Source organism: Alosa pseudoharengus, unplaced genomic scaffold (genome assembly GCF_046254945.1).
Source record: "Alosa pseudoharengus isolate Yale_2024_CS ecotype anadromous, Long Island Sound unplaced genomic scaffold, YU_APseudo_1.1 YU_APseudo_1.1_scf_11, whole genome shotgun sequence".
Lineage (NCBI taxonomy): Eukaryota > Metazoa > Chordata > Actinopteri > Clupeiformes > Clupeidae > Alosa > Alosa pseudoharengus.
Genome location: NW_027468576.1, coordinates 20,599,182 through 20,623,098, shown reverse-complemented (window position 1 = coordinate 20,623,098; position 23,917 = coordinate 20,599,182). Strand labels below are relative to the sequence as shown.

The window sequence follows — 23,917 nt, the reverse complement described above, 5'->3', positions numbered from 1 at the left end:
TGTATTGCAACTGAAAACTAGCTCTCATCACTTCATTGTCACTAATGATCATTTGAGAGGGAGAAAGGAATGAGAACATCATACTTTCAGATTTGTGACATTTTGTTGCTGGGGCTGGTGTGGCTGCGGCTGCTGCCTAAACACTCAAACACCTGCACTACATGGACTGTATATATCTGATCAGACCTTTGCTAAGTCAGTTGCAAATTTGGTTTCATTCCCAAGCCAATGCATCGTTAGAGTTATATAGCAGACTCAGCAGCCCTTGCTCTTGCTCACATAGACCTTGAAAACCAGTCACACATAACTGAACACTAACAGAGCTCATGCTGCTAGCTCTCAAGGCCAGAAATCAGAAATCTGAAAGCCATCCTGTGATACTGGCATTCCCGCAGTGCTGCCAGCCAGGTAGGAGGGGAGTGCTGGTGCCAAAGAGCGCCTCTGAAAATACCAAAATCACCCAGCAGCCAAGTCCCATTTTTACTCTTCTGCTGCCACAATGGCGGTTTCTGTACCCCTTCATTTTGTGACACCAAGGAGGAGCCATTCGGAAAAGGCAAAACACAAACATGCACAAAGTCGTATTCACCACACCACAAAACAGAGTGGTTTGTTTAACTTTCCCGCTTAGTTTAAAATATTTATTTTATTCGCAGCAAAAAAAGCACCAAATAGGTGTTAATGTATTTCACTGAGTGTAAAGAAGCATGAATTGGCTTTGTCTGTGCAACCCTGTTGAAACTGCATAGTAGCTCAATGAAAGGCTTGTGACCAAAATGGATAAAACTCCAAAATCCCATTTTGAATTATTTAGGATTTGGTTCATAAGAGCTGGCATAACATTTCTTGGGCAACCGCAGTTTACTTGTACACACACTGCCGTTTATTTTGGTCAGGAGCTGCATTCCAGTGCACTGACGGTCCCCTCCTTGCAACAGAGTCCCCTGCTGAATCCTGGACCTTGATTTTAATTAGTCTTGTTGAAAAGCCAGGAACAAGTCAGGGGCTTCTTTGTGCAGTGCTTGTATAGCCGGATGGTGTGGAGGATCTGAGTCTTGTGTCTCCTGCTAGGATGCCTTGGAGTTGACCGCGGTTTGATCCACCGGCTGCATCACAGTCTCTGAGAGGTCCAAACACTGTCCATCGCTCTGCTTTTCATGTGGTCTAGTTACTGCCAAAGGAACAGTGACTCATCAGGACAATTAGTCTCCACCCCTGAGGTAGAACCCAGAGTCAATGGCGGTCAGAGAAGAACACTGCTAAACTCTTGAGGTAGTATGTGCATGGTCCTAGTGCCTATCATCTTACTGCCTGGTGAAACTTTCACACACTTTTAAGCAGACTAATGAAAGTCTGTAGCACACCATATGTATGCACAGGAGGCCAGACAGCACTAATAGGCAAGGAAACCACATAACACAGCTACTGTGTCTGTATGCAAGATGTGAACAGGATAGTGGTGTCAGATTGACATTCCACTCTTAAAAGAAAACTTAAAAAGTGGCAAGGAACCATTTTTTTAAATGTTTCCTTGTGTGACAGATGTACAGACTGAAAAGTTTCTATTATAATACGACTAAAGTCTCCAAAATCATGCATTCCACGCATTGTTCAAACATGTTGGCTTTATTTCTGTAATTAAATAAATGTGCAAATTTATGTACAATACTTGGAAAATGTCTAAAATAAGGCACAGTTCCAGAGTCATTTTTAATATGGTGTAAAGAACCGTTGTCCATTAAAACACACCTTTTGGCAGGTCAACTTTTATGCCAAATTACCAGAAGGCCCAGAACATGAGTTTAGAGATAAATTGCCATTCTTCCTCAGAGTGGAAGGGAAAGGGGGGAAACAATACACAGGTTAGACTGGTGTGAGGAATATGGGACTTTGTAGTGAAAACAGTTTTGGAAGACCAGAGGTGTCGATAGCTGCATAGATCTATTAGTCTTTACAATCACTGAGAGTGTGATCTCATCTCATTAGCAAAAGTAAATAGGATAGGAAGCAGAGCAGAAAACTTTAGCAGGCACTCCTGGAGGATGGTCTTATGAGCAAAGTTTCATACAATTATATAATTATGATCTCATAACAAATGTAATGGATAGGAAAACAAAGGGAAAACATCTAGTTGTGTTTAAGAATAAATATTCATATGATTAGTTCTGCGTGCAATGGCTATACACAGCGAGGGTAAATTGATTTTTTTTTACTGTATATTGTGTGTGTGAGAGAGATTGGTCATCGATTTTTGAATAGTGGTGAGTGTGTACGCAGAGATAGCGTGAGTCCTTTACAGAGTTACAATTAATCTGGCTGGGCTCAGTTTTCTTTACAACATTGCAGTGCCAGTGTCGTCATCAAACGTGCGATAGACATAAGGAGGGGGACATATCACCCTCTAATAACGCTTCACAGGGCCACAGCAGTTTTAGAAAACCTGGCTCTGGTCAACATGCTATGTAGCTCAATGTACAAGTAAAATGATTGTAGTGTAACTGCATGTGAGATTGTCCTCTATCTTAGCAAAGCTTGTGTTCTGTGTACAGTATATTCTGATCTGGGATCTTCATTCCCAAAACCACCAAATGACACATTCTGAGCTGAGTCCTGACGTGGGAAACGACCAGGGAACAGACAATTTCTCTAGTTTTTAAAGCCCTGATTCATTTTTAACCTTATTTGACATAACAAAAGACAAATGATAACCAAGGCAACACCAGAGGTGAAAGTCGGTGATGTAGTGGGATATTGCTTTTGAACACCTTGCATGATTGTAAACCGAAAACAACAGATGTAGTGTCTCTTGTGTCCAGCCTGATTCTCATTGGCTGTGCACAGGAGAGCAGACATCAAAGAAGTTTCTGTTACTCATACCAGATGCCCAAGGTGCCATTAAAGAACTGGTTACACAGCCTCTGATGTGACTTCCTCTTTTTGTAAAGAAATCGTATTAGAGCCAGGTGTGCCTATCTTGTAACAATACAGGCACTTTGATGCTCTCTATATGGCAAAACAGACCCATGCATTACTTTGAAACAGCTTAAATAAAAGAAATTGTGGTATATGGGTTAAAAGTTCAAGTTAAAAGCTTAAAATATCAAAGTTGCTATGTTGAATGTAATGTTATTTTGATGCTAAAAATATAGACTGGACCCAAAATTGGTTTGTAGTTCCATACTGTGATGCTTCATGATTAAGTTTTAAACAACAATTCAGACAAAATGTGCAAAGAGCTTATCCATTTTCACCCCAAAAGCTAAATGCGTAAAAGTGTCCATCTGATACAGTCGTAGGCCCGCCATTGGCACCCCTTAAAACTGGTTAAATTAAAATTCCATCATAAAAAATTCACCTAAATGTCTACTTTTACAACATCAATAATGATGTTCAGGTAAAACGTTGGTTCAGCCCCTCCCAGCAGGGAGGAGGTAGTCATGTCTCTTTTTTTGCAAGGCAGGAAGGCTGTTGCTCTCAGAACAACAATAATTCTGCCCCAGTCAGTCCAGTGGCCTTATGGGATTTGTAGTTGAGTGGTTCACAAGCCAAACGGGAGAGTCAAAGGCTTGAGTCAGCACTGAAAATTGTCAAGAGAGAGTTTGTAGAGCCAGGTGGCAGACTTCCCTCCCTTGTGATGCCTCTGTCGGGTGGGGTGAGGTTTTCTGTGCGTGAGCGGAGAGCTAGGCCCAGCCTGGCTCCGAGTCTCACACGGGGCCAGGGTAGGTGTAATGGTTGTTGTGTTCGGAGTCGACCATCTGCATGCTGGGCTTGCGCTCCAGGGCGTCGCTCTCCACCGTCTCAGGGCTAGAGCAGCGAGGGGGCCGCTGCTTGAAGAAGTCCGACACGTAACGCACCTGACAAGGAAACGAGGGAAATTGAGAGAGAAAGAGAGACAAAGCAAGGGAAATTTTTTACCAAACTTTATCTACTTAAATTTACTTGATAGGTATTTGTAGTACACAATGTTGAGTATACATATGAGTATACACAACAAAGGCATTATGATTATACACAACAAACAAAAAGAAAAATGACTGACAAGCAGGAAGGGACTTATGACATGACCCATCAGAGTGTGAGACAGAATATGAGAAAGGCAGGAAGCAACAAAGTAAGCCAAAATGACACGAAGAAAGAAATGGAAGAGAAAAAAAACAATACATACAGGAAATAAGACATGCTGGCTAGAAACGAAGAGAAAGGAAAAAAACAGTTGTTCCAGAAGCTCCATGAGGACCCGGGGCTTCTAATCCCAGCTGGGGGCTCTCTAATTGCCAACAGCAGTGGAGAAGTCCATGCCCTTCTCTTCTCTCTTAGCCTTACTCTTTCTCTGCCTCCCCCACTCTCACTCCCTAGTCATCCAGAAAATGATTGATACTTTTTAAAAAGGTACTCATGAGAGAAAACGAGAAGTAAGAAGAGGGACAGAGGATTAAGATGTGTGTGTGTGTGTGTGTGTGTGTGTGTGTGTGTGTGTGTGTGTGTGTGTGTGTGTGTGTGTGTGTATGAGGGGGTAGGTTGGTGGTTACTCACAGTGAGCAGGGCTATAAGTGCTCCCTGCAGGAGCCCCACCAGCACGTCGCTCCAGTGGTGCTTGTAGTCGGACACGCGTGTGTAGCCCACGTAGACGGCGAACGCCACCAGGAAGAACTGGATTGTGGGCCGCAGCAGCCTGGCCCACTTGGCGACTAGCCGGGCCTGCACGTACAGCTGGACATAAGACGGAGAACAGGAGAAAGGTCACCAAGAGCGAGATGAGAAAGAGGTAAAGGAAAGAAAGAAAAAAAGAAAGAAGTATAAGTATTATACTCTTTTGATCCCGTGAGGGAAATTTGGTCTCTGCATTAAACACACTCAGCACACAGTGTGGTGAAGCACACACTAATCCTGGCGCAGTGAGCTGCCTGCAACAACAGCAGCACTCGGGGAGCAGTGAGGGGTTAGGTGCCTTGCTCAAGGGCACTTCAGCCATGCCTACTGGTCGGGGTTCGAACCGGCAACCCTCCAGTTACAAGTCCGAAGCGCTAACCAGTAGGCCATGGCTGCCCCCAAGAAAGACTGCAAGAATAAAAGCAAGACATGTAACACAGAGAGGAAAACAGGCATAGAGAAAGACATCATGATGCATTTCAATATACACTTATACGCCATAAACATGCATGGCAGCATGATTGAGTGCTGATGAAGCTTTTCTGTTGCCAGCCAGTCTCAGCCAGAGGGAGAGAGCATGACAGCATGACAGCATGGCCATGGGATGTGTGTTTGTGCTGAGTAGACTGTCAGCCTGGAGCACTTCCTCTGCCGCTTTCCAGGCCTGGATTAGCTCGTTGGTGGCACGAGGCCCAGTGATAGCAATGGATACGGCGAATTGTCCCGAATGTGTGTGTGTGTGTACAAAATAGCACACTCGTCAGTGATGTAATGTGTCCTGCCCTAGCAGATAGGTGGAGCACAGATTTAGTGTTATGCCTACTGAACTACTGAACCACAGCAAGGTTTCAAGACGCTTGTGGAACTAAGGACGATCCATTTGTAAGAATGTTATTGAGTTAATCTCACAGGCAGCATTTGAGAGTATTATTACACAAATGGCTCAAAAGCTTCGTTCTGCTGGGCTGTATCTGCCTAGGAGGGCTGCGCTTGTGCCAGCATGGTTTTTAACAAGAAACCAGGCTTTCCAAACAAATCCAGAGGCTCGCTGGGGGAGGTGTGTGACTTGGCATTCTCCCCCACTAACCACACACACACACACACTCACAAACACACACAGATCCACATACACACAAACATACTGTTCACGCATGCATACACTCGCACAAATGAACAAACACACACCTACGCATGTAGAGATACATAGGCCACACCCATGCACCTATGCAAAACATCGTTAAAAACATCCAATCCAGTGTCTTATGTCACACTGTTCTCCTGACATGCACACAACGGTGTCAGCTTACTGGCATTTACACATCCCATTACACTAACGGCAGCCCGAGGGCCTTTGATGTCACTGGCAGACACAAGAGCTCTGACTCACACCGTTTGCGAGGGACACATTATTCCCTCTTAAAGAAGGGAAAAGAGAACAGATACCCTGTGTGTCTGAAGGTTTATGAATGCATGACCCTTTGCCTGCATCTCTGGAAATGGGCAACAGCCCGGTGCCCTCCATGCATTCCCCCTGTTGGGCTTTGCTCTATTGTATTCATCTCTCCAGCTTACCCTAAACCAAACCCTATCCTTTCATTATTTCGCCACAGTTAAACCTCCCGATCTGGTTTCTGGGGCAGAGGTATAAGGCTGTGCTCAGTGGGAGGGTAGGGAGAGGGTAGGCCATGGAGGATTATTCCACAATCACAAGGGCATCGGAATAGCTTCAGTATTTCAAAACAAGGTCTTTGTGTAGCCTCTAACCGCAGTGTTGTGTTGCATGCAAATATATGTAAGGTATTACTGTATATTATATCAGCCCACCGACACAATATACAATACTCTCTCTCACTCACACACACAAACACACGGCCCTTATTATCACCAGCCCCATGTTTCCTTCCTCTTACATGTATGTGTCACTTACTATTAATTTCTATACAAACCAAGACGGTAGATTCCTAAAGAAACGCAAGCACCCACACCATAAGTGTATCTAAATTAGCTATGTACCAAAATTACATTTTACCGTGACTCGAAGAGCTATAAACAGTCTTGTAAGGCTGTGTGTACAAATCCGCTCGGAGTTCCAGTGGAATTTTGAGGTAGCGACGAGAATTCTCAGTCTAACTGTTCATGTGCCGTTGAAAGGGTGGAAGTAGACGACCCACCAGGCCAGCACTAACCTCCAAGCGTGGTAAACAAAATCGGATATTTCAGGCAGTAAAAGCCCCGGTAAGAACCAAACCAGATTTTGTTCAAATCTACACATCTATGGCTACTGAAAAATGTAAGGTTCATTTATCAAATGTTATTTTGAAGTATTAAAAAACATCGTTGTTTTAGAATTTTCGGATGAAATGGGTGATAAATGGAGGATCCTCTCACAGTTTCAGACCTGTTGTGATGATTTCAGAAAGTTTGGTCACACTTTACTTGGATGGACTCCAAAATGGATTCTACAGATGCTCAAATTATAAACAAACTATCTATTGACATTTAGGATTACAGGTTGACACTTAGGATTAGGGGTTGATTTTATTAAGAGGATGTACAGTAATTGTTTAAAAATATACATTTAAAAAATGTAACTTAAATTTCAACTAACCATCTGTAAACTCTCTGTGGGTGGAGTGGACTATCCAAGTAACGTTACTGAATTTTTTTCAGACACCTGGGAGTTACTTTGTGATAGCAGACACTTACCGCCAAAAACACCATGCAGTACATTCCAAATGAGGAGTGACCAGAGTAGAAGGACAACCTAACACGAAGAAAATAGAACACAAATGTAAACAAGTGATTGCTGGCCAAATAGCAGAGATTCCACAGATGCCACATGACATGGAAGCCTGACCAAACAAACATTGTAGTAATCATGACATGGTCAAACCCCCCCACATTTACATCCTTCAATGTTTATCCATTTTCTTAAAACCCAAAAGCCTGGGTCTGTGTAAATAACTCAATATGGACCACAGAGCAATGAGTAAACAATTAATTTTAGATCTGAGCGTGCAGAAAATATCCTCGCACCAATCCACTTGAATAACCCTGGGTGTGCAACCCACCTAGACTCGGTGACATCCCGGGGGCTCCCGGTGCAGTTGATCTGTGGCACATAGCCCTTGCAGATTTTTGGGGCGCAGACAGTCATAAAATTAGGCCGCGGGCGCCCAATGGTAAACTTGGCCAGATCGGTGAGGGACTGGCTAACGGCGGCACCAAACAGGAAGGTCCCGACCACTTTGTACAGGGCAGCCGCATACTGGTTGAACTCCGAGTTGGAGTAGATTTTCTTGGTGTAGACCAGGTAGGCCTCACCAGAGCTTATCTGTGTGGAGGGAGACACAGAGGGAACTGTTCCAGAAATCCATGTGGGAATAACAAATAAGAAAAAGGACAAAAGATGGAGAAAGACTATAGAAAATGTGAAAAAAATTTGTAAATTTACAATACATAGTTGTTAAATGCTTATGCAGCATATGTATGTAAGGGAGAAATCTCTGTGTTTAAGCAGAGGCGCACCTTGTCAACAGGCAAACCAAGCAACTGCTTGGAGCCCCGAGCCGCTAGGGGGCCCCCGACCTGGTCTCAGTGCGTTTGCCAGTGGGTCAAGCGAGAATTTGAGATTGAATGATGTATTTTGCGTGCTCCTGCCCTGTTGTACCTACAAACAGTACGTGCATATGTAGGCCCTATGCTATGGCCTTATGAACAGCGGATCTGTGTTCAAAAAAGTTCAAAGAATCCGCATATATTTAGGCAACTGTGGTAAACGTCAATCGAGGGTGCAGTGATGACGGATCAACATCGGATTTTGCCATTTAGCCTACTCAATGAAGTTATAGTAGGCTAATGTTAATTGCCAGAAAGATTGAACATGGTTTGCTACATCTATACGACAGTAAACGTCAGCTAGCTAGCGGCAGTTATAACTAGTTAAGCAAGGAGATGGTTAACGTTATGTTTGTATTAGGGCTGTCAGCCATAACATGTTAATCGCGATGCAGTAAGGACCAAGCATACACGTTAATTTGTTAGAACCATAGACTGTAAAAAATAGGTTAGAACCCGATTGACGCAAAGTGCGTCAAAAAATAGACCATTTCTTCTTTGTTACATTGCTCCGGAACTGTTCATTGCAGCGAGATAAAACTTGAGTGACAGAGCAGAAGTGGGGCTTTCCAACAAGACTATGCACTTGTCTGTTTCTTGTTTGAATTACTCGCAAACCCGTGATCGCATAGATATGGCAAGCGTATCAGATGAAAGAGGAGACACAGGGCTATCCATTGGTACCATATCGATCCTTTTGGCTTATAAAAACAGACGAAGTAACTGCAAAATAATAACGTCATGTACACAAACCAACGCTGCACACCCATTACTCTCGTTTAAATTACTCACAGACCTGTGATCGGATAGATATGCCACGCATGTCAGATGAAAGAGGAGACACAGAGCTATCATTTGATACCAAGTACATCATTGGTTATAAAACAGACAAAGTGACAGCAAAATCATAACTTCATATAGCTTTACAAATTTGTATCTGTTTTTGTGGCAAAGCATGTTCATAATCCGGTTTTGAAATCCTAGCAAATTCCTGCATGGCATCCAATTCAAGGCTCACATTGCATCCCAATTTGTTCAACAAAGAAACCCCTTTTTTGCTTCTACTTTGTTCATGGCCAATGCAGTAAAACGATGTAGAGAATCATTATGAGTGCATACACCAGATACATTTCAAAATATAAGAATTTTTATAATACGCTTTTTGTATTTTTATTATTTAACATAATAACCTAATGGTGATATAACATAATGGTTATAAAACTTGTCGGTAGGGCCCCCTTGGAATTTTTGCTTGGGGCCCCCACAGACTCTAGAATCGCCTCTGTGTTTAAGAAACTATGATTTGACAAGACCACAAATAAACATAGTTTATTAATAAACATAGTTGTATAGTATAAAGAACACAATGAGAGAGAAGCAAAGGAAAGAGAGATTAATTATGTGCAAGTCAACCTATGGCAGAGAATAATAATGTCAAAGCCAGAAAGACGAGGAGAGAGAGAGTGAGATGGATGAATGTCTGGCTAAATGAGGACTCACTATAATGACAGTGCAGGAGATGGTGACGGCTGCCAGCAGACCGTGGGTGATGGTGTCAGGCTTTAGGGGGTATCGGATGCTCTCGTCGTCACAGTAGATGCCCCGCTGGTATGGCCGGAACACCAAGTTCATGATGATGAAGGGCAGGGATGCTGGAGGGACGGAAAGGGGGACAGCAGGGGTCACTCGTCACACTCCTCACACACAACAACCTTGCCCTGTGAGCCTCCAACTACACCCAGACAACCAACTCTCTCCTCCCTGATCGGCCTAGTCGTCTACATGTGGCTTGTTGTCCCGTAAGCCATCTGTATAACAGGGGTTTTACTATATAAAACTTAAGTACTATGTGTGTTACTTTATTTACCAGTACAGTGCCTATGATACTGAAGTGCATGCTAAAAGTACCTATTGTTCTGGGCTGAGTTGCAGGGTTTAGGGTTGAGGTAAACTATACTGGTTAAAATAAAGGGATTACAGCACCATGTATTGTCAAAGCTAGTATTTTGTCATCCAACATTTGTTGTCTTTGGACATGACAGTATTCCAAATGCCCTAACTATTACTATTACTACTATATAACAATGACTAATGTGCCTTTCCTTTCTCTATCTCTCTCTGGAAGGGAATGTTTAGTTTCATTAGATACTAGTAGAGACTAGACTATTAGAGATTAGAAATGGAAGAAAAAAAACTCTGACTAAACCTATATGACCGTTACGCTAGCAGCGGTCCAAATAACACTAACTGTAACTCAATGGAGTGTATTAAGGAATGTCTCTTCATTTAGTTCCTCCGGAGAGGCTGAGGGCAAAACAAAAGGACACTGTTGTGGCTACTGATGAGGTTTAATCCAACAACAAAAGTCTGTGCTAGAAATAAAAGGAGAGCTAGACTGGGTGTGTTTGTGGTTGAAATAGCAATTTTTCAGAAACATTTACATGGGGTGAGTAAGTAGATTGGAAAAGATGTTGCATATTAATACAGAGCAATACATGTAAATACTATGTACTAAACTAAAATGTAAAAACTAATCTACTAAAGACCATTGGTTCTTCTGACAAATTTTGTCAGTGCACTTAATGTGCTTTCAGTAGAAGTGCCATGAAATATAATTTCCTTAAATGAGAGCTTATGAATGCTCTTAAAAACATGAAAGTCAACATATTAACCCCATAAAACAATTTTGTAATGGCTGCAAAAAGCCAGTGGACATGTTTTTCGCTTGATCCTACACAAGTGTAAATATTATGGTCTTGTGCCACAATTCATGAAGCTAAATAACACAGCTTTGTCAACAAACTTCCCTAAATATAACAACTTCATGAGCAAATGGAAAAAAAGTTCTTGAGAATTTTGATGATATATCCAAACCGCCCCATAGCTAACATCTTGAGGTGAGACTGTAGGTCATAGCACCACACAGTGATGAATACATCAGGCTACAGAGGTTGATGGTCAAACTTTGATGATTGAATTCTGTTATTGGACAAAGCTCCAACTATGGGCACACATAACACAAATAAAGAGTGGCTAAGAGTTTTGTTTGAATAGATTAATGAAATTGAAAGAGAGAGGAGGAAAAGGGTAAGAGAAAGAGAAAGAAAGAGAGAAAGAGAGAGAGAGGATCAGCTAACATCATCTGACAAGCCTCAAAGAGTTAAAAAATAATGATTGCATTTTTCTAAACTGACAATAACAAATTTACACTTAATCATATGCCAGGAAAAATTTCCAGTCATTCAGACCAGTTGGGGATTCAGCATCTTGCTTCAATACCCCTCAATAAATAGTCAGGAGTCAGAAGAATAGTCCAGTGCTTTTAGAAACATGGTCCTGGCTGGTCATTCCCTGCTCTAGCTGACTGCCAACTGCAGTTTAGTCTGAGAAAATATTTATTCCCACGTATCTATTTCTCCTGGTTATGTGAAAATGTCATAAAGCACAGGAGGGGCACATTAAGGTCAAACCTCAAGTCATAAGACAGCACAGAACTCTTAGGGGAAGGAAAAAGATAAAAGGTGAAACGAGGATAGAGATTTTTCTTTCCCCCCTTTTTCCCTTCCTGTTTTCCAAATACTACTCTTAGAGCAGAGGACATTGACAAACAGTGTCTGCCTAGAGTGTGTTCACAGCTGTAGCCAGGTTTCCTGTGGTCGCTGCACACTCTCTCTCTCTCTCTCTCTCTCTCTCTCTCTCGTGTGCACCTTAGGCCACTGTTTCAGAGACACACACCATACCCCTCACATCCCCACAGCACACCAACAACACGGACATGGACACAAGGGCGTGTTCATCCCGTCTGGACCTGCAACTGCTGAGTTAGTAGGTTTTATCTGACGTTGGACTCTACACCACTGACTCATCTTTCACTTGGATCTAACAGCATTTGCATCCTCAGCAATGCTAAAAATGGAATATTAACAGCTTATGACAGCTTTTCCATGAAGTGTACATTTAACCCAAAAATGTATTAGCATATGAACAGTGGCTTGGTGTGTGTGTGTGTGTGTGTGTGGTGTGAGTGTGTGTGTGAGAGAGAGAGAGAGAGAGAGAGAGAGAGAGAGAGAGAGAGAGAGAGAGAGAGAGAGAGAGAGCGTGTATGTGTGTCTATGACACTGCAGTGTCACGCTATACCCTGAGCTCATGGACAAAGACACATGTCTTTGTTGAGAGTAAACTGAGACAACAGGAAAAAGCTCCTTTGTGTTCCATATGAATGGACAATGGGCTATGAGATAAATAGTGTTATCTTTGTGGGCTTTCTGTGGGACAGTGCAGCATCGTCTGGCCTTGAACGTTGCCATTTTATCAGGCTGAAATGCTGAGATGAGCTACTTGAGCCACCACTTGAGGTCTGGGTGGATCATCTTTTTCATTGTTTTATGGATTTGTACACCTCTAATGGCATTACCAGACAGGGAGTGAGTTTAGAGGCTGGACCCATTATGCTTGTCTTTCAAGATGCACAGGTGGCTCTTGAAGTTTGATAACCTTGCATAACGGTGAACTTTTACCAACCATTAATGGAAATGTACAAGTTTTTTGGATTTGGTCTGCAACAACATAATAAATGTTGTTACAGTATCTGAAGTTTTCTTCACTTCATTAACAAAGCAATCTGTTTGCCATTATTCATCTGAAATGCCTCAGGGATGGAAACAAGTGAACACCACCGGCGCCCACATATGCACCAACACCAGAGGCCACGGACCCAAACACCTCTTAAACTGAACGAAATGTATGGAGTCAACTACAAGCAGATGTGGACGCCGGAGGAAATAAGCTGGATTCCACGCGCCACGTTGAACCTCACGATGGTTAAAGCAGCACCCCAACTCAGCTTCATCAAAGGCCCTGAACACATCATATAACTCCCTGTTGCTTCAGCCCGCCGGGTCTGGTGGCTCTGTCAACACAAGGCAGCTGCAGCCCACCTGCCATCCAAAAGAACATTTCCCACTTACTGGCTAAAACCATTTTCATTGTTATCAGTGTTTGCCCAGAACATTCTATGTGGAAGTGGCGGAGTGAAAGGAACCTTTCCACAGGTGCTTTCAGCTGTGACACTGAGTAAACCCTCCGAGCACCACATAAGGGCCTTTAATCCCAGAGTCACAGTTCAAACTCTGAGAGGAACTGAATGACTGTCGTTGCCTGCAATTGGCTGCAAAAAGTCCCACTCTGACAGAAATAACGTTGAAGTGTCAAGAAACATATGTCTGAGTTTTCCGTTCCCAGGTCCCCCTCTGACACATAGTTGGATGGAGAGGATGGCAACCGATAAAATATTGTGAAGAGAGAATCTTAAAACTCTTTGTTGCAGCAGGACCCTGTGACTAGATTCTTCCCAAGGGCCCATCATAAGAATTGACTGATGGGTCTTCATGCAAGACCAACATTTATAAGAGGGCTGTTTTTGACTATTACTGAGTCTGAATATTGAAATCATTTTTATGATTTAAAAAATCATGACCTCAGTGGAAGAAAATTCCCACTGGTGCTATATTTTTCTAATTACATCAATGCATTTCATTACTTTCTGCACTAACAAAAAGTATTTTACCACAACTAAAATAAAAGCACATACATGTTGACACTCTGAACAGTATTTCTGCAACATTCCAGTTTGCACACCATTAAACTGCAGTAACATGCCAAGGTGTGATCGGTCAGGGGAAAAAAAACCTCTCTTTCAAATTTCTAAGACACATAAATTCTCCCTCACAGTCTAGAAAATATGCAAATGTTTTAAACATTTGGGCCATGGAGTTTGCAAATGACCTGCATAAAGAAGAAAGATTTGCATGTCTTCCCCTTCCTTTCCTGTGACATGGATCCTTGATCTTTCCAAGTTGGTGTCTGCGTCCTAGCCCTGTTAAAAGACTAATATTTGAGAAGCAACAGACTATGCCACATAAAGTCTACACTCCGACAAGGCTAACAGCTCTGCAATTAAACGGTCAAAGTTTGAGGTGACATGTCAAATACATTTGAGGCAGGGCAATCAGAAACTGATGTTCCAAAGCTTAGCAGCAAATCATGGGAAAACTGAACAGCAACATTCTCAAGTAATTTAATGTTCTACAATTACCGTATATAGTCCTACTAATTTTATGAGTTGAAGCTTTAAGTCTGAAACTGTAGTGTAAACAAATTATGGAATTAAAACCCTGTGGAAGAAGTCTGAGGAAATGTTACCTTCAACTAGTTATAAAGATGTGACAAATGGAGCACACAACTAACTATGAACACAATTGTGTCTTTGTTTCCATAAAATTCTTAAAATCTTTTTTAGCTGACACATCAGTTTCATATAAGGCATATCCTAGGACAGTACAAGAGGAAGTGCATGGGTGCATGGGTGACTCATCTTTCATAAAAAGATATAAATTAGGGCCAAGGTCAGGACAATGAATGCCAAGGACAGTAACACCCTGAACAATATCTTCTCCTATATTCTGTATTCATTCTATGGACGTACAGTTAGTGTGTACAGGTATACATATTTTATGCAGTTTCATGGAGAAGAGTTTAACCAAAGTTTTCACAGTCAATTATCAGTGGTTTCATTTCTGTATGTGACTAAAAATCTGCTTTTAAACTTGACCTTTATGTTGCACAGTTGCAGAAATGGAGAACATAGTGTGCAAGCATTTAGAAGAGTAAAAGGTATTGTAAAAGGCTATTGGGGTCTATAATTGTGCTGTTGAATACAGGACCATTGCTGTAGTCATTTTTCGTTGATTAAGTGTGTTAAGTGTATCTTTTGCATGGACCGAAACAATTGGAATTGCTACGCTAACCTGGGACTGCTGGGAGCAGCTACTTAAATTGAACAAACACACAAGCAAAACTAAAATGATACATAATCTCCTTGGCAAAACCATTTAATTTTGCCACTAAACAGATACTATTTTCTCATTTGGGCAAAACATTCAATCCACTGCAATGTTTCAGGGTCGGTCCTTTATGTAATGCTCTCACACAAACACAGTCCCTCGCCAAAATAAATGTTTTCACCTGACGTACCGTAATACAAACATAAACACCACAGTCTAGCAAGGAAATGTGACTGATGCTGACTATGACTGTCAAGTAGAAATATTGGTTTTGCAGGCATGCATTTTTCAACATTACATCTAGGTAGTTAAATACTGCATGCAAGATGGATTTGGAGAAACAAGGAAGTTAAAAGGAAAAGGATGGTTATGGAGGAAGAGAGGGAGAGAGAGAGAGAGAGAGAGAGAGAGAGAGAGAGAGAGAGAGAGAGGGGGAGACTGTCAATAGAGAGCTGTGATTGGACACCACCACGTGAGTCTCCTGCACAGGAAATGGCTTAATGGAGTACAGCCAACTAACCAATCAATGACTGGCATCAAAACTTCCCTGTTTGAACTCACAATGATGCCTTTTGAAGTGACAGGAAGTGGCAGATCAACATATCCTGTCTGACTGAAGTGTAACTGAAAGATCTGAAAAGTTCAGCCCCTTTAACTTGGATCTTTGGCACAACTAGCACTTAGCATGCTGTAGAATCGTTTATAGGAGCGTAATGGTACAAAGTCCAACATATATTGCTCTCTCGGGGCTCAACCGATGGCAGGTACCAGATAGGCAAAATGACAGACACAAGGACTCACACGTGCATGTTAAGAGGGCAGACCAGAAACATATGCCTGGCCTCACACACTTCATTGCAGACATCATACATGCAGGTGTTGCATTTGAATGTGGGGCTGAACATATGGGCTAGTTCACTTTCAGACTAATGAGTTTTTTTGGATCAGAGGTCCAATTGGCACAATGGTATTTCTGACCTCCACATACAGTGTTGTATAAAATTATCCTATGGGTTGTAGACATCATGATGAGAGAACGAGTTTGAAACTGTAAAGCATGTATTCATATAACCTTAATCATAATCAAGTAATACACTGAAGTAATTCCTAACCATAATACTCTTATAACATTTTAAATAACAAGTTTAACTAATACTATTAACATACTGAAGCTATTCTACCAGAATTCCCCCTACGTGCGCTCTGTATCCCTATGTCTCCGTTTGCTGCCCTGTGTCTCATTTTGTTGCACTGTGTCTCATGCTGCCTTAGCCTAGGCCTTTTGAAGAAACCAAAGTCGGCCTTGAAGCTGCAAGATAACGCGTACACAGGGCGAGCTCTACTCATAATAACCAGTAGGAGAGTGCAGGGGGGCGAACGATATTTAACCCATGCACAATGTATGACCTGTGATCACTCTATACTGTACACCCCTGAACTTTCCATAAACTTAAAGTGAAAAGTTCGTTCGGGGTAGTGTTGTGTCAGCATTTTGGAGGGGTATAAGTAAGAGAGTTCTACCTTTGTTCGGGAGTGCGATCGTGCGATCCACTCAGGCTTTGCGCTATGTAATCATTAAAGGAATTTTTGCATGGAACTCTGCCGGACTTTTGAGCCTTCTTTTTGGGAGAAGTTTTTGACTTCAGCACTTATAATGGTGTATTTTTGTTACGTTGTGGGCAAGATGTTTGGACTTAATTTCTGGCCCGAGTCTGAATATCTGCCACGACAACAGCAATACTGTGGTGTCAAGAGAGCTAAAGCTAATCTGCAGGGACGCCAACACGTCCAACTGGTAGAACACTTGGGGGAACACCTGGTAGAGAAAAAACAAGACACCCACGGTATATGACTCATTCAGACAATTAAATCAGGTCAGGGTGAGTGAACAATGCAAAAACAGGCTGTTGTTACTAACAATACACTCTGGCAGGAGCTTTAAGTACCCTGAGTTTATGAATTAGAGCAGAGAGGGTCACTGCAGACTGGATGTTCTCCACATTTAGGATTTACCAAAGCTCTGGCTAATGAAAACTGTAGCAAAAACAACTGGGAACTAGGTGAAAGGAGGCATTATTCGGCTAAGCCCTCTGTATGCACTGGAGGTTCCAGACATCACGGCAGTAAAGCAAAGACTGTGGCACGCACAAGCACTTTGGCCATCTCAAAAACAGCAGATTACAGCCTCTCTCCCTCTCTCTCCCTCTCTCTGTGGCCATATCTTCCCGGAGCCTCCTCTCGCTCCATTCTCTGACTGCCACCACACTCCACAGTGTTTTTCTCATTCAGAGCTTCTCCATCCCACTCGTCGCTCCTCTGTCCCACGCAGCCGGTGCCAACGATCCTCACAAACGCACCTACTAAAAATACGCCCTGGAGGGGTGGAATACACACAACCACCTCTTTTCTATTCCCTTTTTAGGGCTGCTGATGTGCAATTACTGTACATGGAATGATTGAGGCACAGCCTTATTTGAACACTAAGCTCACTGACTAAAAGACATCCTTTCTCCGCTGCCAGGAATGCGGTCAAGACTCACGTCTTACAAGTACTGTACTCGGCGTCTTGCTACAAAGGTGCAACTTCCTCTTTCCTAATCCACACAGATGGGGTGTATAAGTATATATACTCTTTTGCATTTATCCCAATCCGCGAATTAGTGAAACACACTCAGCACACACACAGTGAGGTGAAGCACACACTAATCCCGGCGCAGTGAACTGCCTGCAACAACAGCGGCGCTCGGGGAGCAGTGAGGGGTAAGGTGCCTTGCTCAAGGGCACTTCAGCTGTGCCTACTGGTCGGGGTTCGAACCGGCGAATCCTCCGGTTACAAGTCCGAAGTGCTAACCAGTAGGCCACGGTTGTGTTCTAGGGCATCAAAGCATTACGAGTCAGAAATCATACATATAATATATAGTGTCTGTTTTTTTTGTTTGTTTGCCGTTATAGGCTGTATATTTATAATTTGGCAATAATCACACACCCATTCACTGGGACCACATATGGCATATGACACACCCAAGAATAAATATCAGAACATTGAACTAATTTAACCTATTGACTAACATAGAACTACTTAGGAAGTTTTGTTAAATGATAAGAATAACTGTTACGTCAAATCATTCATTGATCAGATTTGACTGAAGAACACATATGAATATTTATATTTCACTGCTACGTAGCCCAGTAATCCAGTGGCTGCTGTGTAAATTCTGATCATTTCCTGAGGTTACGGGAGAGTGTCTCAGACAGAGATGTGGGTCAGCGTTTCCTCTCTAAGCTCTTTGACTGTTTTGGATGTGATCCTGTTTACTCAAGACTCTGGCCAGCTTCTTATCCTCATGTCCAACTAACCACAGCAGCGTCCACATAAAAACACTGCCTTTAATATGAACCAACCACATGAGAAACAGCTCCAAATTAGGTGCGCTTGGGCAGATTAGCCGCAGAGCGATCGCTGGTGTCTGATAGTGTTACATGCACGCAATCATCTCTATAGTCGTCTTTCTGCGTCTGCCTGTCTGGGTCTTTACACTCAGCATGAGTGTGTGTCTGAGTTTGTGAATGTACGTGAGTATACTGTATGTGTGTGTGTGTGTGTGTGTGTGTGTGTGTGTGTATTTGTGTGTGGGTATGTGTTAGAGTAAGTGTTTATGTGTGAGTATGTGTTTGAGTAAGCGTGTGTGTGTGTGTGTGTGTGAGTATGTATTTGAGTAAGTGTGTGTGTGTGTGTGTGTGTGTGTGTGTGCGTGTGTAGGGGTGTAGATGAGGAGCTCCTCTCCTTTGCCCTCGGCTGCAGTCTCATTCGCAGGGTTGAGCTGAGTCATGTGGAAGGTATGTGCTGATCGCACAACCCTGGGCTGCAGGCCCTGGAATCCTAAATCACCCAGAAACGCCCTCTCCCTCACTCTCTCTCTCTCTCTCTCTCTCTCTCTCTCTCTCCCTCCTGCATCCCTCAACAAACACACTCCCATTCCCTCCCTCATTGGCAGCGCCCCACCTTTCATTCTTTTAATCATATTCCCTCCATCATTTCGCTCATCCTTACTCCCCCTCCCTCCTTAAATAGAATATGACATTCTGACACACAGTCATATAGCAGAGATGACTGAGTGTTATTTAGCAACAATGTTCACAGGAAGACAACGGACTGTCCGGTCAGCAGCTCTGTCACTAGGACTTATACAGTACTGTGCTGTATCGCACAGCATGTCCTTACAAAGACTCCTAAACTGTTGTCCTCTCTTTGAAGACCGGGCACTGATGGGGTTAGTTTTCTATGTTGGAGGGTGAAAGAGAGGGTGATTCCCACTCTCCAGATACTCATGACACTGCATCTCCCCTGGATGTCTCCTCAGTTTGCCTGAGATGGAGATCTGGGCAGGCAACCACTAGCTAAGTATGAGGAGAATAATCCCAAATTATACAAGAATGAAGCATCATGCCTGTTGAATTCTTTTTAAAAATCACTTTCTTATCAATTTCTTTATTAATTTATATATATGGTCATATTCATACATTTCAGCCATGACTCCAAATAGTAGCATTAGCCGAAAGACTAGTTTTCACCTACAGTGTCCGGCAGGGTTTAGAGAGGGGTAATAGATCTTCATGTATATTAGTAAATATTTGCTCCAACTCTCCACAACTCTAAAATGTTGTTTGCTCTGCTTACAATGACAATAAAGCCTTTCTAAGTTCGTATTTTATTTAGCCTATTCGTTTTTGGAATTGTATTAATGTAGTAATGCATGGATATCATGAAGTGAGGACTATATAATATGACGCTGGGCCAAATGTGACTTCAGTACTTTGTGACAAGTCAGATGACAACCCATGCACATTCTGGTACTGAATAAATATTGGGACCTGATAGTACCAGGGTTTTCTTCCTTTATTTTGCTAAAACCAGCTACTTGATCAAAGTACCACTGATGTTTTCACTGCTTTCTGTTTGAATCAGTAATTCTACTTTTAGCTCTGCTTTAACAAGCTAATCATTCCCACCCACAGTTAGACCAAATTCCTCTCTGATTGTCCCCAGATCTACATTGTAATGGGAGAGCCTGTAAGAAATACACAATAAGGCTACCCTTATGCCTGGTCTTTTACCACAATAGCTTCCAGCCAGACATTGAAGTTGCCCTCAACCAATTAGAAGTTCCATAACAGTGCACACAGTACTGTTGCTGAAACAGCTGATCATCGATCTTATGATGTTTTTCTTTTCTTTTTTCTTTACACAGCCCCCTCTTATCCACTCTTTATACACCCCCCCTCACTCCTCACTGTTCACATACTCGTTCTTTACTCAATTTGTGTATTACACTGAGTAACTTTGGCGTGTCAAATCACACCATTGCCTAACAGGGCTTGAGCTCATAAATCTCTGCTTCTCTGTGGTCTAGTGCCAAACTCTGGGCCTTAATAGCAAACATTTGTGGGTCAGTCAACATTATGAGAAGCAGACCATACCAGAAGAGTAAACAAGCATAGAGAACAATTGTGAGATGTTCTTGCAGTAGTTGGAGTTCAATTTCATTCTTCCTAATGCTGACAACACATTTTACAGTCATGTTGCCACCAAATAAACTGGTAAATGTGGATTTAAACTCACTGATTGTTTCTTTGAATTGAGAGCCAAAGTAGGCCAGCGAAGGTATAGTCTGTGAGCTGAGCCAACACCCATAGCCAGTGTTTGTGCTGAGGGTAGACTTACACAGACAGAGGAAAAGAGGCAGGGTGGGTACGGTGCTGAGGGTCTGAAGATTGGATGTCAAACAAAGTCCTGCGAGTGGAATGTCTGGGGCCACAAAACCCTTTCACCAGCAGCCTGCATGGTGGTGGACCGATTGCCTCTTACTAAGGTGTCATAAGCCTCCACAACCTGTTGTCTCCATTCTGATTGTGTTTGGAACGCACCTCAATCACCTGTATGTCAAAACTATTTGCTTTGTTATTTCCAGTCCAAATATTGCTAAAATATTTATAGTTTTGGATTACCAGTATTATGAAACTGGAATGGATTGAATGAACACTATTCTATGAGAGGATTACACATTTGCCTAGTTTTAATACCTCCTCAATAATAAACCATAAAACTATCTGAGACTGTTGGGATATCACAAATTGTTAAACGAAGTGTTACTGTTATTATGGCAGATGGGACATGAATCACAAGGGCAGAAGTGGCAGGCTTTGGGGATGGGAGGGACACATCTGCATTGCTACATTTCCCTGGGATATATTTGGGAACAATAGGTTACCATCAGAGCTAGGCTATATTGGGTCTGTTGTTGCTTTATTTCTGTCCCTTATCTCACTAATCTATAGTAAACCAATGCATGTATCATCATGTGTGTACATCTGATTCCAGTATTTACAATAATATCAGCAAGAAACAAACAACTGTTTCTTGAATACTATGTTCTCTGTGATATAAGAGATGAGGATTATGCTTTAAGTGCTTTAAGTTGTGGCTACAACTAACGACTATTTTCATAGATGATTAATCTGTTAGTTATTTTCTTGATTAAAAAAAAATGAAAAAGCTGCAATAAGAGAATGTTGAGGTATTTTACATAATAAATTATTCAAACTGATTTCCAAAATAGTTGGCAATTAATTTAAGGGTTGACAACTTATCGATTAATTTATTAATTGTTGCAGCCCTACATTAAGTGATTCATTTAAAGTGATCAGTACAAAGGAATAATATAATAATATAATAATAATAATATATATAACAAATTCGCTCCTACAAATATAAAATCTATATAAATTCTAAGCAGTTCTTCTGTAGCACATCTTACGATCCTCAATGTATCATCATACAATACTGGCAAACACTGGAGTGGAGCTTTTGTTGATATTGGCCAGACTACACAATCTCTCTACTCAGAGTGATTAAATGCTCCTCTCTATCTGGTTACACAACAGCAATCGTGAAGTTGAGAAAGAGACCCCTTATTTGACACAGGTGTCATGCAAAGGAATTGAACCCAACCATGGAGATCAAGACATGACATGTGCACATACCAAATCATAGCAGTCTATTCCCTCAAGGACCATCTAGGAGTATTAACTGCAGCTACTGACTGATGCAAGCAACCAAAAGAGTTAATCATATGTGGGAGGGGTGCACACAATCACTTTGAATACAACTAACTCACATTCCTGTGGCACAGTAATAAAACATCATAAATGAGACATGATTGAAGGTAATAAATAAACACTTGCACATACAGTGTGTGTGTGTGTGTGTGTGTGGGGGGTAAGCAACTGAAACGTCAAGCTCCGCACATGAGGGCCTATGTGAAAAAGGTGCTTAAGAATTTTTGGGCAGTAGGGTAAGCCAAAGCCTGTGGAAAGTTATGAGCAACTGGTATCACATTTCCATAAACAAACATAACGCTTCCTGAAAGCTTGTGAACTCCAGTAAATTCGGAACAACAGGAAAAAGCCCACAACCATATGCAATTATGCAAGAAACAGAATGTTACAACAGGCATGTCTTAGGCCATAGACAATGATCTTTTTTGATGGTTGGTACACAAGTCAAGAAATAATTTGAACAATAACACAATGGCTAAAAGGAGGATGTAGGCCTGCATCAACAAACCAATACCAAATCGTGTGGTCATCTCACAAAATATTTTGGGGAGTCTGTTATGAATTATGATACCCCAACAGAAAAAAACGGGGGGTGGGGAGGTGGATACAGAGAGAGAGAGAAAGAGAGAAAGAGAGAGAGAGAGAGAGATGGAGGATAAATCACTTGCTCATAGACTAATCTAATAGTAATAAAAAGTATGTCCTCTTGCACTGACCTAAATAACTTAAGATCGAGTATGCTAGGGCTTGGCTGACAGATCATGCCCTGACTAGTGTTATAAACAGTGTAATTCAACTGCCTTGCACATATCGCTACATTTCAAGATTAGAAATAGAAGGTATAGCGAGTCAGTCTTTTACTAGGCTATTTCACTTTTCAGCAGAGTCATGAATGAAGGCTTTATTAGAAGATAGTCTAATTTAAATAGCATATTAGGATGAAAACAAACAATCTGAGAAACTAGATTGTTACTTACCCACGAACACACATAGAACATCCACGAGAACGTAAAGCTTCTTTTTTCTCATGTCAGTCATGGCTTATTATCTATACTGGATAAAATCTCTAATATATGAAAATCATTCAATAATCTAAAACATCTGGGAATTTTGTGATGTCCGAAAAATCTGTAGATTATGATATACACAGCAACCTGTACTGAACGTTCTTCTTCCGGCTTCTGCTATACCTGCCTGCCGCTGTTTACTGCAAAGGTAACTTCGGCTGTAGCCTGGGTTGTGACAAAACGCCTATATCTGGTCAGACTTTCCAACTCTGAGGTCCCTCTAAGCGCATATTGGCTTTACGCACACACAAAAGTGACGGTGAACTAAGTTAGAAACTAAGTTAGAGCAAAAACAAAATTAGAGCTTCCTTTCCCAAGCCACTGACATTCACTTCCTAGGACTCTCCACAGCTCCACATCTGACGTGAGGGGCGTTCGCAGAGGATGAAATGTCGCGATCAAGGCAGCTCAGGCTATAAACCACGAGCTGGGAATCGGAAAGCAGGGTTGTTCTTGAATTCCTACGTCTCCACGTGAAACAGCTGGGGGAGGCGCCAGTGTGTAATAAACGTCAAATTATCAATTTGCTTAACCTCACATTGAAATTAACACATCTGCCCATAGACACGGATAGCACAAAGCCAAGGACTACCCTACACCCAATATAAAAACGACAGTATGAAA

General features: G+C 42.0%; 1 protein-coding gene across 1 annotated transcript; it reads right to left on the bottom strand.

Annotated features, from left to right (window-relative positions):
* Window positions 1–1,605: 1,605 nt before the first annotated feature.
* Window positions 1,606–23,689, bottom strand: plpp2b (phospholipid phosphatase 2b). Its single transcript, XM_076278363.1, has 6 exons — window positions 23,204–23,689; window positions 9,769–9,920; window positions 7,722–7,984; window positions 7,357–7,414; window positions 4,534–4,710; window positions 1,606–3,854 (listed from the first exon to the last, which is right to left on the bottom strand). The coding sequence occupies exons 1-6, from the start codon at window positions 23,262–23,264 to the stop codon at window positions 3,705–3,707; spliced, it is 861 nt and encodes a 286-aa protein (XP_076134478.1). The 5' UTR covers window positions 23,265–23,689; the 3' UTR covers window positions 1,606–3,704.
* Window positions 23,690–23,917: the final 228 nt, after the last annotated feature.

Coding starts and splice junctions, on each gene's coding strand:
- plpp2b (XM_076278363.1), bottom strand. CDS start 23,264: ATGACTGACATGAGAAAAAAGAAGCTTTACGTTCTCGTGGATGTTCTA. Junction 9,921..23,203: donor TGTTCTATGTGTGTTCGTGG/GTAAGTAACAAT, acceptor CCGTCCCTCCAG/CATCCCTGCCCTTCATCATC. Junction 7,985..9,768: donor TCTCCTGCACTGTCATTATA/GTGAGTCCTCAT, acceptor CCCTCCACACAG/ATAAGCTCTGGTGAGGCCTA.